Source organism: Amblyomma mixtum, chromosome 4, assembly GCF_055824585.1.
Source record: "Amblyomma mixtum isolate Tamu chromosome 4, ASM5582458v1, whole genome shotgun sequence".
Classification (NCBI taxonomy): Eukaryota; Metazoa; Arthropoda; class Arachnida; order Ixodida; family Ixodidae; genus Amblyomma; species Amblyomma mixtum.
The window spans coordinates 11,520,657-11,534,096 of NC_143015.1; the positions used below are offsets into that span (position 1 = coordinate 11,520,657).

At 45.3% G+C, this 13,440-nt stretch overlaps 1 protein-coding gene across 2 annotated transcripts in view; it reads left to right on the forward strand.

Moving 5' to 3' along the window:
- Positions 1-13,440, forward strand: part of LOC149345700 (uncharacterized) — a 63,323-nt gene that overhangs the window by 12,376 nt on the left and 37,507 nt on the right. For both annotated transcript variants that reach the window (XM_089586204.1, XM_089586205.1), the window contains exons 4-5: positions 9-1,114; positions 7,130-7,276. In XM_089586204.1, coding sequence (XP_089442330.1) covers positions 9-1,114; positions 7,130-7,276 — 1,253 coding nt within the window. The remainder of the gene's footprint in view (positions 1-8; positions 1,115-7,129; positions 7,277-13,440) is intronic.

A 13,440-nucleotide genomic window follows, 5' to 3' on the forward strand; every position in this document is an offset into this window, starting at 1 on the left:
TGCTGCAGATGACCTTGGCATTCCGGAAGTGCAAGCATCCGTACTGGCCCCTGCACCTGGACCTCCACTGCCTTTGGCTCTGTGCTGTGGACGAGAGGGCGTGCTGACTGAGGCACAGGGTTTGCAGTTGGATGCAGAGAGTGATAGCTGCCCTAGCACTGATTTGTTGTCCTCCCTGCGGGCCCACTACAACGCGCCAGGGGGTTCCTCAGAAGGCACTGCAGACCCTGCTTCAAGGCCCACTTCACCCTCATCCCGTCCCATTGCCGAAGGCACCTCCTGCCCAGCATCTCTGCCTGCTGCCCATGAGCATGCACAAGAAGGGACCGTCCCTGGTCTGTCTCACCCTTCTTCAAGAAGTGTTGCAAAGAGGCTCTTTGCCGATCCCTCGGGCAGCAATGAAGCACCGGCAGTCAACTCCGAAGCGGCGGAGCTGCTGGATCCTACGGAGCTGGAAGGCATGTTCGATGAGTGGTCGGAAGAGTGCACCTTCAACGGCCCTGCCAAACCGGCCACTGCAGGGAACGCTTCGAACTGTAGGACTGCAACCGTTGGCAGGTCTGGAATAGTCGACAGACCTCACTCTTCAACTCAGGAGGCAGTGCAAAGTGCATTCGCTGAACGGCAAGCCCCAGCCTTCTACTCGGCAAGCTCCTTCCAGGAAGACCGGTCTTGCGAGGAAGAGGATGGGTCCGAATGTGGCAGTCCCAGCCTCTTAAATCAAGGACAGATGGTGTCGGATTCACGCAAGCTGGAATGCATCCCTACGCACTCCTTGGCTAGGAGGGACACTGACGCTGCAAGAAATTCGCCCCCTGCGCACCGATGTTCTCCGTCAGCTTCTCTGGAAGCACTCTCGGGCATCTCCCAGTTCTCGGACGAGGCGTGTGGAAGGGACGCGGCTTGTCATGCCGAGGAGGGACAGCTCAACTCCAAACACCTTGGCTCAAACGTGCTCTGTGGTGACGAGGGTGTCGGTAGCTGGTGTGACGAAGACTGTGATGGAGCTGAGCGAAGCTGTGTGGACGAGCAGAACACGTGTAATGCTGCTGCCTGCCACCAAGGCTCATTGCTGGGCACACGGAATCCCCTGTTCTTCTTCTGTACTTTAAAGGTATGCACACTCAGTCTTGGCCGCTTCTCTCAATGCGACAGCATTTAGGTGGTCGTCTCACAAAAAATTTCCAGCTTCTCTGTCTTGAAATTCTCTGCATAGTCGAGAGAGGTCAAATGACCTTGTGATGTCATCACATACTGCCCGCTGTAGCAGGTGGCAACCTGACCACCGTATAAGGGCAATAGAACCAATAGAATAAGGCAATAGAATAAGGGTAATAGAAGGGCAATAGAATCGACACTATAACAGGCAATCTAAATGCTGTCGCATTTTCTTCTTTATGAATGTGGTGAAGAAAGCCCCCAAGTTTTTGAAATGCCTGAATTGTTCAGATTTTTGAAGCAAAGTATCACATTCACAAATGACCACAGATGAACAAAATATGGTCGTCGTCATCATCATCATCAGCCTGACTACACCCACTGCAGGGCAAAGGCCTCCCCCATGTCTCTTCTCCAATTAACCCTGTCCTTCGCCAGTTGCGGCCACCCTATCCCCGCAAACTTCTTAATCTCATCCTCCCACCTAACTTTCTGCCGTCTCCTGCTACGCTTGCCTTCTCTTGGAATCCACTCCGTTACCCTTGAGGACCAGCGGTTATCTTGCCTTCACATTGCATGCCCTGCCCAAGCCCACTTCTTCCTCTTGATTTCAACTAGGATGTCATTAACCCCCGTTTGTTCCCTCACCCACTCCGCCCTCTTCCAATCTCTTAGCATTGCACCTATCATTTTCCTTTCCATAGCTTGCTGTGCTGTCCTTAACTTCAGTTGAACCCTTTTCTTTGTCCTCTGTTTCTGTCCTATAGGTGAGTACCAATGAGATACACCCGTATACTTTTAACAGCTGCAGCTGTTGTATAAGTTTAAATCATTATAAGTGGAAAATAAGAATAAGATCGAGGATACCTATCATCTATCAGAAATGATTACGCACTTAATTTACCAATTTACTCCTCCATAAAACAAACTAGACACACTTCTCCATGTGACCCCGGTTTCAGTGGCTGTTGGCTTTTTTTTTTTTCTTTAACACATGTATCTTAAGGGGCTTTCAAATCTAGATCACGGATTGCTTAGCAGCGCTTACTGACATGTAGCAGGGACAACGACAGTGACTTATGTGCTATGTCATTTTTCGTCTTTCTGTGGTCTCCTACTAGAAAAGGATGACGCAAGTTCTGACTCACAACTGGACACTGGAACAGAACATGTGTCAGTAGAGCTGTCACTTGCAAAAGCCATTTGTCATTGTTTTTATTATCATCTCACTGCTTTCCAGGCAGTTCTACTCCTGTGTTTCGTGAAGCAGTCACTCGCAGCATTAACATTCTTTCATGCCGTCTTTTTTGCCATGTCATTGCATGCCTTGACCTCAAGGCTGCATGCTTGCACGTCAGAAAATGGTGGTACCCCATACGCTTCATCTGAGAGAACGCACCCACAAAAACATGGGCGAGTGGAAAAGGCAAGACGACAGGCTAGCACTACATGTGTTCCATGAGGGTTTGCACATCTTGTTTTCACCACGAATCATCGCTCTCTGTGACAGATGCTCTGGTGGAGCGGGAAAAAGGAAATGAAAGTAAAGCCATAAAATTGATCATGGGAGGGCACAGCGAGAAGAAGAAGACCAAGGACGAAGCATGAAGACTACACAGACAAGCGCCGACTCGAAACTGACTTTTTTATTGAAAGGAGCAAACATATATACGCAATAATCATGTGGAAAAACAGAGCAAAGAGCATTGGTCCAGCAAAATCGAGATCAACAACAATCGCAACTCATCCGACACTTGGCGAAGTTCGCTGAAAGGCCTCCATGAAAACCCAAGTGAAAAAAGTCATGAATTATCTAAAAATGAAACCTCTTCATCAACTGATGCCAATGAAGGCTGGCTAACACACTGTGACTGCTTCTTTCTGATGAAATAAGCTTCCATTAGTATTCCCCTGGTCATTTTATCCCGGTGGCGAAACAAAATTTTTGTTTTTAAAAACAGGATAAAATGACCAGGGGAATAATGGAAGCTTATTTCATCAGAAAGAAGCAGTCACAGTGTGTCAGCCAGCCTTCATTGGCATTAGTTGATGAAGAGGTTTCATTTTTAGATAATTCATGACTTTTTTCACTTGGGCTTTCATGGAGGCCTTTCAGCGAACTTCGCCAAGTGTCGGATGAGTTGCGATTGTTGTTGATCTTGATTTTGCTGGACCAATGCTCTTTGCTCTGTTCTTCCACATGATTATTGTGTATATGTGTTTGCGCTTGCCTAACTTGTTGTCTACACCCCATCTCACAGGTTGTTTGTAGTTGAGTCGAAGCTACGAGGGCAAGACGGCAGCTTCTGGACTTGTCAGGCTGGCTGACGTGCGCTTGAGAACAGAGTGCATATATTTGGAATGCACTGTGTCGCGCTCCTAGTCTCCACTGTACTATCTATGCCCAAGTTGTGAGATAAAGTATAGCGTGAGTCACGATGATCCACTGTGACAAAAGAGCAGTGAAGTAAATGATACTGAAGAGCCTTTGCTTTGCTGCATAAAGGAGGAACAGCCCGTACATGATTTTGAGTGCATGGAAATATCCTGAAAGCAGGCAAAAGAGGAACACGTGATGCACAAAAGGCTTCATCCAGATAATTCGCCAGTGGCCTGTTTGTGTCGATAAACTTGCTTTGGATTGTCTGCTGTGTGAGGTACTATTGATCCATTATATTTCTTAAAAGAAAACATTCGACAGAAGTCTGTCTGGTTGGGAAATTTAATGTTAGGAGAAGGTAAGTGACGCCAACCAAGTAAAATACAGGAAAAACACGACGTTTCGGGACCGGCTCGCGGAAAGGATGAACCAACACAAAGCGGACGTCCGTCACATGAATCGTCAACGCAGCGCCGTGGCCGAACACTGTGAAGGGTGTGACCACCCAATTGACTTCGACAGCACCATTGTATTGGAAACGGAAGCTAACCCACGCAGGAGGCTTCTACTCGAGTCGTGGCACATACAGCAAACACGAGAGAATGTTAATCGTTCCCTGGGGACTCTCCCCTCATCCTACGTCCATGGGCTGCGGCCATTGACCCGCAGGTCCTCCACACAGGGGCTTAAAAAGCCAAGCTGCGCTCGCCCGTAGTCACACCGTGAAGAAGGGGCCGAGCCGGTCCCGAAACATCGTGTTTTTTCCTGTATTTTACTTGGTTGGCGTCACTTACCTTCTCCTAACATTATATTTCTTGTAATTTCACTGCAACATCTTCTATGGTTGCTCATTTCAGTGACTTCCACCCAGGACAGCAGCTTGGGCATGTTGGTTATTCATTCTTGATGGAACAGCGCAGCGCTTGTCTCTTGTCCCGATGTTTTGCGCTGTTCCATCAAGAATGAATAACCAACATGCCCAAGCTGCTGTCCTGGCTGATTTCATTTCTAGTACCTCGGGCTCTTTTCAACAGCGCTTGTCTCTTGTCCCGATGTTTTGCGCTGTTCCATCAAGAGTGACTTCCAGTTGTGTAAGGTTGGGTTCACAGGAGAGGTGCCTTCGTATCGCAGTTAGAGACGTAAAATTTCCAAAGCTTTCTATTGGTTCAGAAAACAAAAACGACAAAAAAAAACTTTTCTTGAAATATTGGAAGCATGGAAGAATGTTTGGAACAAGAATATGCAAGTAATTTATGTCCAGTAGCAGTTGGGGTTTGACACCAGAAAGGATTTTTTTATCAATTCTTGTTCACATATATCTATCATTACCTGGTGCTTTTGTTTATTTATTTATTACTGTACCCACAGCGCCGTGAGGCATTACAGTGGGGGGGAAGATGGTTCAAACACAGTCAAAAAGCAGGAAATGCAGATAAAAAGAAAATTGGCAAGAAACTGAATTTACAATCAAACAAGCATACAGGCAATACTTATACAATCATTGAAGAAACAAGGGCTTAATTACAATGCATATTTCGCAGTGAGGAAAAAAAAAAAAACATCAGTGGAGGTAATGGTAGCAATCTCATGGGGGAGTTCATTCCATTCGCGAATTGTTTGGGGGAAGAAGGACACCTTGAAGAAGTTCGTTTTACACCTGATCTCTTTAATTTTAAAGGCATGATCAAGACGCGGTGAGACATAATCGGGATGTCGCAGATAATGCTCCCTGTCAATACCAGTCTTATTGTGAAAGACACTGTGGAGAAATTTTAGTCTAAGAAGTTTCCTTCGCTGCTGGAGTGATTCCCATCCAAGGTTATTCTTTGCAACGGAGATGCTAAAATTTCTGGAATCGTTGGCATTAACAAATCGCACAGCCAGGTTCTGGATCCTTTCAATCTTGTAAATATCTACCAGCAGCCAAGGGTTCCAACAAGCATATTCAAGTACTGGTCTAATGTTAGTTTTGTACAGGAGCTCTTTGGCATTAGGCGGTAAATTCTTCTTCTGAAATTCTTGGTTTCCCACAAACCTGCTGTTTGCTGGTGTGTGGTATCAGTGCATGTTTCCCAGCATGTGCAGCCCCGCTGAGGCATGGAATGCGCATTCGGCGTAACGCTGAGTGGTGTTCCAGAAGTGGCTGCCAGGCATTAGGGTCACCTCCTCGGTCAGTACACAACAGTGTTTCGGGAATCCCGTCCGGCTAGTCTTCACAGCAGTCAGTGCAATGAAGTTGTGAGAACTGGGGGTACTCTGTTGAAAGCTGACCGCTGCATGGTCAGGAAGGAAGCTTACATGCAAGGTGGTCAGTATGCTTTACATAGATGCCTTTTGGGCAAACTGTATCACAGTTTCGCTACATGCTTGATGTGGAACTCCCACCAGTTAGTATATACTATAGTGATACCACTGGGCCAGTTTTGTCACTTAAGGTGCTCAAACGACTAGGCCAGCGGTGCGGTACCATTTTTCTGTTTTGCCTCGTGGGATGATTGATCAGTGTATGATGACAGAACACTGCTAGTTTGTTTGCGAAGGGTCTAAATTTTCACAAGCCCCTAATTCTACGACATTCGTGACTGCTTTCTGAGCTGTGCGTGAATTTCCTAGAAAGTGGTGTGCCAGAGTGTACGTGTTGCTGTTGCCAGTGTTGAGAGGGAGAAGTAGCGAAGCTTGGCAGCAAAGGGAAAGAATGGATGTAGAAAGAGAAAGATGACGCAGTGTAAGTGACGAATGGGAGCACACTGTCACAGCTTCTCCCTCGCAAGCACAGAGTCCGATTGTTTCAGGTGGCGTAGTGTCACGTAAGGGAACTCAGCTGTGTCTTGTCTGGCGTATCGCTACATTCTCACATTGCACATCCTGTAACTCCAGTTCAGTGGTTCAGTGCATTAAGCTTTTACTCCAAAGGTGTTGGGCTCAACATGGCCTCCAGTTAAAAATTTCTCATTCGTCAGTGCGACTTCAGGCGCATTTCTTTGGGAGATAAAAATAGGACTAGGGCCTAGTATGGTTCCCCTGCTTCAGTGCATCTCTTTTTGTAAAACGCAGATGTTTCATTCCAACCAGAGCTGTGACTGCTTTCATTCATTCATTCATTCATTCATTCATTCATTCATTCATTCATTCATTCATTCATTCATTCATTCATTCATTCATTCACTCATTCATTCACTCATTCATTCATTCATTGTACCCTTAAAGGCCCTTTGCGGGCAATACATAAGGGGGGGGGGGGGGGGGGGGGGGAAGAACAGTTGAAATACAATGTAAAGAGAATAACAATGTTAACACAGTAACATACAGCACAATTCAATGCAAAAAAAAACTGGAGTACAGTGCGAAATGTTAAGATGCAGTTCTAATCAATACATGGTGGCGGATAGGCTACAGGAGGCAGTAGTAACAAGAAGAATAAGTGGTAAAAATCAAAGCATGAGGTTGATTTTCCATGTGCTGTAATGTTCGATGAGTGCGTCTCTAAATTTATTAGCGTCACGCTTGTTTGCAGTGTAGGCAGAGCGCTTGGGCATTTCCCTTGTTGTTCACCATGGAAGCTGCAGCGCAACCTCTCTCTCTCTCCCCCAGTGCGAGCAGGAGCAGGCTGTGACAGCGACGTACCTGGTGCAGGCAGATCCGTGCCCTTTTCTGGTGTCGGTGCAGGCGTCAGCCATCAGCATCTGGCACCTGGAGCACCACACCTGGAGACACAGCATGGCAGTGGGAAAGCTCAGGGTGAGAACTTCTCCACAGTGGCCAGGCACTCAGAATTTGTGCACTGTACGCTTGATAGGGGGGGGAGCAGGTCTTAGAAAAAACATTTTTCTTAATGAAGTCACAATAATGGAATCTTCAAGAAACATATACTTTTGCATGCTGATTCCAAATATGTAATTTAATTTTAAGTAAAACAAGTCCTTGTGCACTTATGCCATATGTTATGCAACTTTTTGCCGAGACATATAGATACCAGCGCAAACCAGCAAGACACACGACGAAGAACGAGGACACACAAGCAGTCACCAACTAGCCCACACTCTTACCCTACTGAATTTTTGCCAAGAGCCTTCAATAAATTTTGCTGCAGGAAACTTGCTGGGACGCATGCCACTGACTTGTCTTGATATCAAACTATGCAATAAGGGCAGAATTGTTATCCTGCCTATCATAGAAGTTCAGTTACAGGGTTTTTGAATTTGCCACTTCACAAACGAAAAGGAACTGATGATTTCAAAATCCTATAAGTCGTCTTCTATAACAGGCAGGATGATAATTTCACCCTTATTGCATAGCTTGATGTCAAGGGAAACCCATGGCATGCAATGTAACAAGTTTCCTGCAGTAGAATTTCTTTCAACTTCTTGGCAAAAGTTATCTAACAGATTGCATAAGTGCACAAGGACTTGTTGTACATGAAATTCAATTGCGTATTTGGAATGAGCAAGCAAAAATGCATGTTCCCTGAAGATTTCATGCTTGTGACTTCATTAGTAAAAATTCATTTCTAAGACCCTCTTCCCCCTTAATGGGGGAAGCTGGTCTCAGAAAAAAATATTTATTAATGCAGTCACAACTATGAAATTTTTTTAGAGAACATGTATGCTTATTCCAAATATTCATTTAATTTCTTGTATAACTAGTGTTTGTGCACTCATGTAGTGTGTTAAGTTTTTGCCGAGAGCTTTTAGGAAATTGTGCTTAACGAACCTTGCCGGATTGCGTGCCACTGGTGCATGCTGTAACGCATGCCTGATTGCGTGCCTTCAAGCATGCTGTGAGGGTAAAATGATCATCCTGCCTATTATAGGACATCAGTTATGGCGTTTTGTAGTTGCCATTTCATAAACGGGAAGAAAGGTTTGTACGTATTCCTGTTTCTAAAGTCATCATCATCATCATCAGTCTGACTACGCCCACTGCAGGGCAAAGGCCTCTCCCATGTCTCTCCAATTAACCCTGTCCTTCGCCAGTTGCGGCCACCTTGTAACCTGCAGACTTCTTAATCTCATCCGCCCAACTAACTTTCTGCCGCCCCCTGCTGCGCTTGCCTTCTCTTGGAATCCACTCCGTTACCCTTAAAAAGACCAGCGGTTATCTTCCCTTCGCATTACATGCCCTGCCCAAGCCCACTTCTTCCTCTTGATTTCAACTAGGATGTCATTAGCCCGCGTGGCAACTTTAAAACACTATGATTGAGCTCTTATGATAGGCAGGGTGATAATTTTGCCCTTATTGTATGCCTTGGTCTCACAAAAAAGTAATGGCATGCATTTTAACAAGGTCCTTGCAGTAAAATTTCTTAAAAGCACTCGGCAACAAGTTACATTGCATACTATGTAAGTGTACAAGCACTTGTTTTACGTAAAATTAAATGGCATATTTTGAATCAGCACACAGAAACACATGTTCCCTGAAAACTTCATAGTTGTGACTATGATACTGGAGAGGCCTTTGCCTTGCAGTGGATGTAGTCAGGGTGATGATGATGATGATTTTATTCAGAATACCTGCAGCGGCTGAAGGCATTACAGTCAAGCCCACTTATAACAGTATTCAAGTGCCATGGAAATGCCATTGTTATAACCAATAATTTTTATAACAGGGTTGTGCCGACAAAAAGAAAAGATGACAGACTTCAGGGCATTTATTGATAGTAAATACCCGGAGGGGTTTGATTGTTCTAATGCCTGTAAAAGCTCGTTAATTCGAACTTCAGGGAACCGGAACAGTGTTCACTGATGACCAAAGCACCGCCATCACTGCGCCACTGGGAGCTTCGCGCACCTCCACGTCACAGGAATCAAGCTGGCTTTCCGGAAGTGATTCTTGCGGGAAATTCAAGAAGCATGCAGAACCAAGGGTGCGGTGACAGCTGACAAGAGAAAAACTGCGCTGGCTGCATGCGCGCGCACTGCACCGACTGATTGGGGGTACGCCTGGTGCGCGTAGCCAATGCAGCAGCTCTCCTGACGCGATGATGCCTGCCTCTTTTGCTTTCGTGGCGTTGCTGCACCAGCTTAGTCCATTGGTTGGCCCCACAAGTGCGCGCTTTTGTGTTGTAAGCATGGTTTTGCTGGTGTGGTTGTAGCATTTCCTTCTTTTTTTTTCTTTTCTTCTATAATGGTTGACACTCAATTACCAGATTTTAATTGTTATAACCAATAATGTGCCTTGACAGCATTGCTATATGCAGTTTATTTTACCATAGAACACATGGCAAAACTGATGGTGCCATGACTGGCCATTGTTATATCGGATATATTGTTATAACCAGTATTGTTATACGTGGGCCTGACTGTATTGCAGGAGGGAAAGAATGCATATTGTTTCTGTTGGGCTGAAGTTAGGAAAGAAAGACGGAAACATATAATGGCATAGGAATGTAAAAACAAAAAAACGGAGCGAGCAGCAAATTAATGAATAGCAACCAACAAAACAAAGCAAAAAAATGGCACCATGCAAGCTGCTATACATCCAGCAACAGACCCGAAACAGCATTGCTGGGGTAGTTGATTTCATTCTCTGATGGTGTTGGAAAAAATGGATAATGAAAGACATTCGTCCGAAAATTAAATTCTCTCATTTTTAATAGGTGATCACGCCTCTTAGATGTAAAATGAGCAGGCAAAAAGTAAGTTCCCCTGGCTGCGCTAACTATGCTAAAATACATTCTGTAGAGCATTTCCAGCAGTATGTTTTTTCTGTGCCTGCTTAATAGTTCCCATCCCAACCCATCCTTAACTAATGTAGCACTAGACATAAAGTTATATATACTAGAAACAAATCAGGCTGCATGGATTTTTACCTTTCCTAAGCATGTCTGAAAGAATTTTAGTTTGTGGGTCACAAACTGCACAGGCATACTCCAATACAAATCTTACGTTAGTGAATATGAGAGAAGCCAACAGCCACAGAAACCAAGGAGCACAGGGGATTTTTTAATTTATTTATGTTTTGTGGTGTTGATCAAGCAAGAATATTACTGTCGCTTAGAGCTAATTGATTAGAAAAGCAGTAGAAAAAACAACCACATGCCGCCGGTGGGATCCGAACCCACGACCTCCGAATTACGCGTCCAGTGCTCTACCTCTGAGCTACGGCGACGGCTGTCAAACCTTCTGCTTTCGGGGGTATTTATGTTTACAAATAACCTAACCTTGAGGGTGTTCATCAGCGCCACCCACGTTCGTAAGCGGCGGACGTGGAACGTCCTGAGTTACCGCTGGTGTGACGTAGAACGTCATCGAACGGCGAGGGTGGAAGCTTTGTGAAAACCCTCTTATACTTCCTAAGGCATCAAGGCTGCCAGAACCGAGGCCCTCGCTAAGCAATTAAGCAAAAAGGGAAGGGGAATGAGGGGCTCGTTATAAATGTGAGAGGTAGAGCACCGGACGCGTAATTCGGAGGTCGTGTGTTCGTATCCAACTGGCGGCATGTGGTTGCTTTTTCTACTGCTTTTCTAATCAATTAGCTCTAAGCGACAGTAATATTCTTACTTGATCAACACCACAAAACATAAATAAATTAAAAAATCCCCTGTGCTCCTTGGTTTCTGTGGCTGTTGGCTTCTCTCATATTTATAATGAGCCCCTCAGTCCCCTTCCCTTGTTTGCTTAATTATGTAAGTGAAGTAGCTCTCTAATTTTGGGAGGTGCTTTTCTGAAATTGCGGTAGATGAAATTCAGCATTTTGCAAGCTCTTGCTGATATATACAGGCTGTCCCAGCTAGCTTGGACCAAGATTTTAAGAAAAAACCTAAGCGTTCTTCAGAACTGAAATCACATGGATGTTGTTAGGGTTAATCTGAATTCAGAGTACAATTTTTTTCGCTCGTCCTATTTGAATAATTAGTCGAGATAAATTAATTACCTTTTTAAATACACCTCGAAACATTCAGGTGTCAACAGGAACGTTGTGGAGCTCCACAAATATTGTCCAACCCATGCACTTCCAATGAGATAGACTTAGCGTGGCCGTTCTTATTCGGGAAAAATGGAAGCCCGCAGAGTTTAAAAAATACCACGTGACAGCGCGCTCCGTGCGCCGCCGTCATTAGAGCGCTGTCACTGGTGCATTGTAAAAAACGACGCTCGCTTTGCGCCTTTCGTGCTGCCCAACACAGGGCTTCGCGTTGTGCCTGGTTCCAAGATAAGCGCGGGTGGGCTTGGGTGGCAGTTGAAAGAAAGCGCGGTTCCCGTTTTTCAGCCTAATTCACACAACGCTATCAAGCTGGTTACACGCGTCTTTGCTTGTTGGGGTCTTGCTCCCAAATTCAAACTCATGAGACTGTCATCGTTCCTCGGCATGCATTCTGCTAATGTGAGAGCGCAATTGTAGCCGCAGTCGATATTGTGCTGTTTTGATATGGAGTGTTTAGCCTAAAAAGGCGCCTGAAGGATCATAAAAACGACGTTAAAAACAGAAAAGTGGATTCCAGTGCTATCGCCGGACACTCCATATCGAAACAGCACGTTATCGACAGCGACAGAAAAGAAGGAATTCCCCCGCCTTCACCTGGAATCTGTGACGATACAAATGACCGGTCACACCTTGAACCGAATAGAATGTAAACTTGGGCCACTGACCACGTCAAAAAAGGGGGGTGAGTTGACGTTTCAGAACTGCTACGGGTTCCTTGTTCCCAATCTTGTGAACAAGGAACCCGTAGTGGTTCCGAAACGTCAACTAACCCCCCTTATTGACGTGGTCAGTGACCCAAGTTTACATCCTACTGTGCCACTACCTGACCAGACGGGATTCCGTCAAACCCTGGATTACACCTTGAACCGAAACTGTGGAAATCTGACAACTGCTTATGCACGCTCCCTGTGCCCCTGCTTCTCGTTTTTTACTGTGAACAAAAGGCTCCCGTGGGGAGGCAAAATGTCTTTTGTGTACTCTTTTCTGTGTTGTGGTCGGCGTCTGCAGTGTCGCGTTGTGAGTAGTAGTGCCACCAGCCAAGCCAGTGATCCTTATTACAGAGTGCGAATAATGGAGCAGAGCTCCAAACGAGTGCCCCTGTGGTTTGAGAGCATGGTGAGACAGCAGCATGTTGGCACAGGATGCCAGAAGCGGCACCGTCCCGTGTCAGCATACTGTCTTCTTATCACGCTCTTGAATCTGCACCAACTGGTCCGCATGCACACTGTTTGTTGTCAAGTAGGCTCCCACATTTCCCCTTATGCACTGACTCTGATCGTTGGTTTATTGTATCTATTGGGCCGAGGAAGTGGTTGCAGTGCCTCAGCTAAGGATCCTGGGGTAATTGTTATTGTTAAAAGCTATCGTTTTGCTCAAGTGTGTTGATGTAGTATGCAGTTTGAGATGTATCTCCTTGGGATAGGTGCAGTCCTGCATTGGCCCAACATATACTGTATATTAGCAGCTCCACTTAACATGCTGTCCCTGATGGTTCAGGCTTCTCTGAGGGAAACTGGAAGTTAGCCACCTTACAAACAGTGCTAGTATCAGTATGGTCTGACTGAGGTCTGTCACCACCTAATAGTAGCTTGAGCATTCAAGCGAAAATTTTCCCCTTTCTTGTAGCAATAATGTGCAGATTGCTTGCAAGTAGTTAAAGGGCAACTCTGGCGGTTTTGTTTTTAATTTTGAGTTGGTAATGACATCACATTCCTTAGACCCTTCTCTCTCACACAAAACATTTTTCAAAATATTGACTAGAAGTACTTTCAAAGAGCAAAAACCTGGAATCCGGAACTGGATTTTTACCAAACGACGACATAGTGACAGACCAGCGTATGGTATAACATCAGAGATACTATCACAAAGCCTGTAATACTTGCATTGATTGGCTAAACTGGCAAATGTAAATGACAGCTTTGGTCATTGTTTGTCTTAAATGGCCAAAAGCAAACTCAGAATTTTGTCCGTCAGCAAAT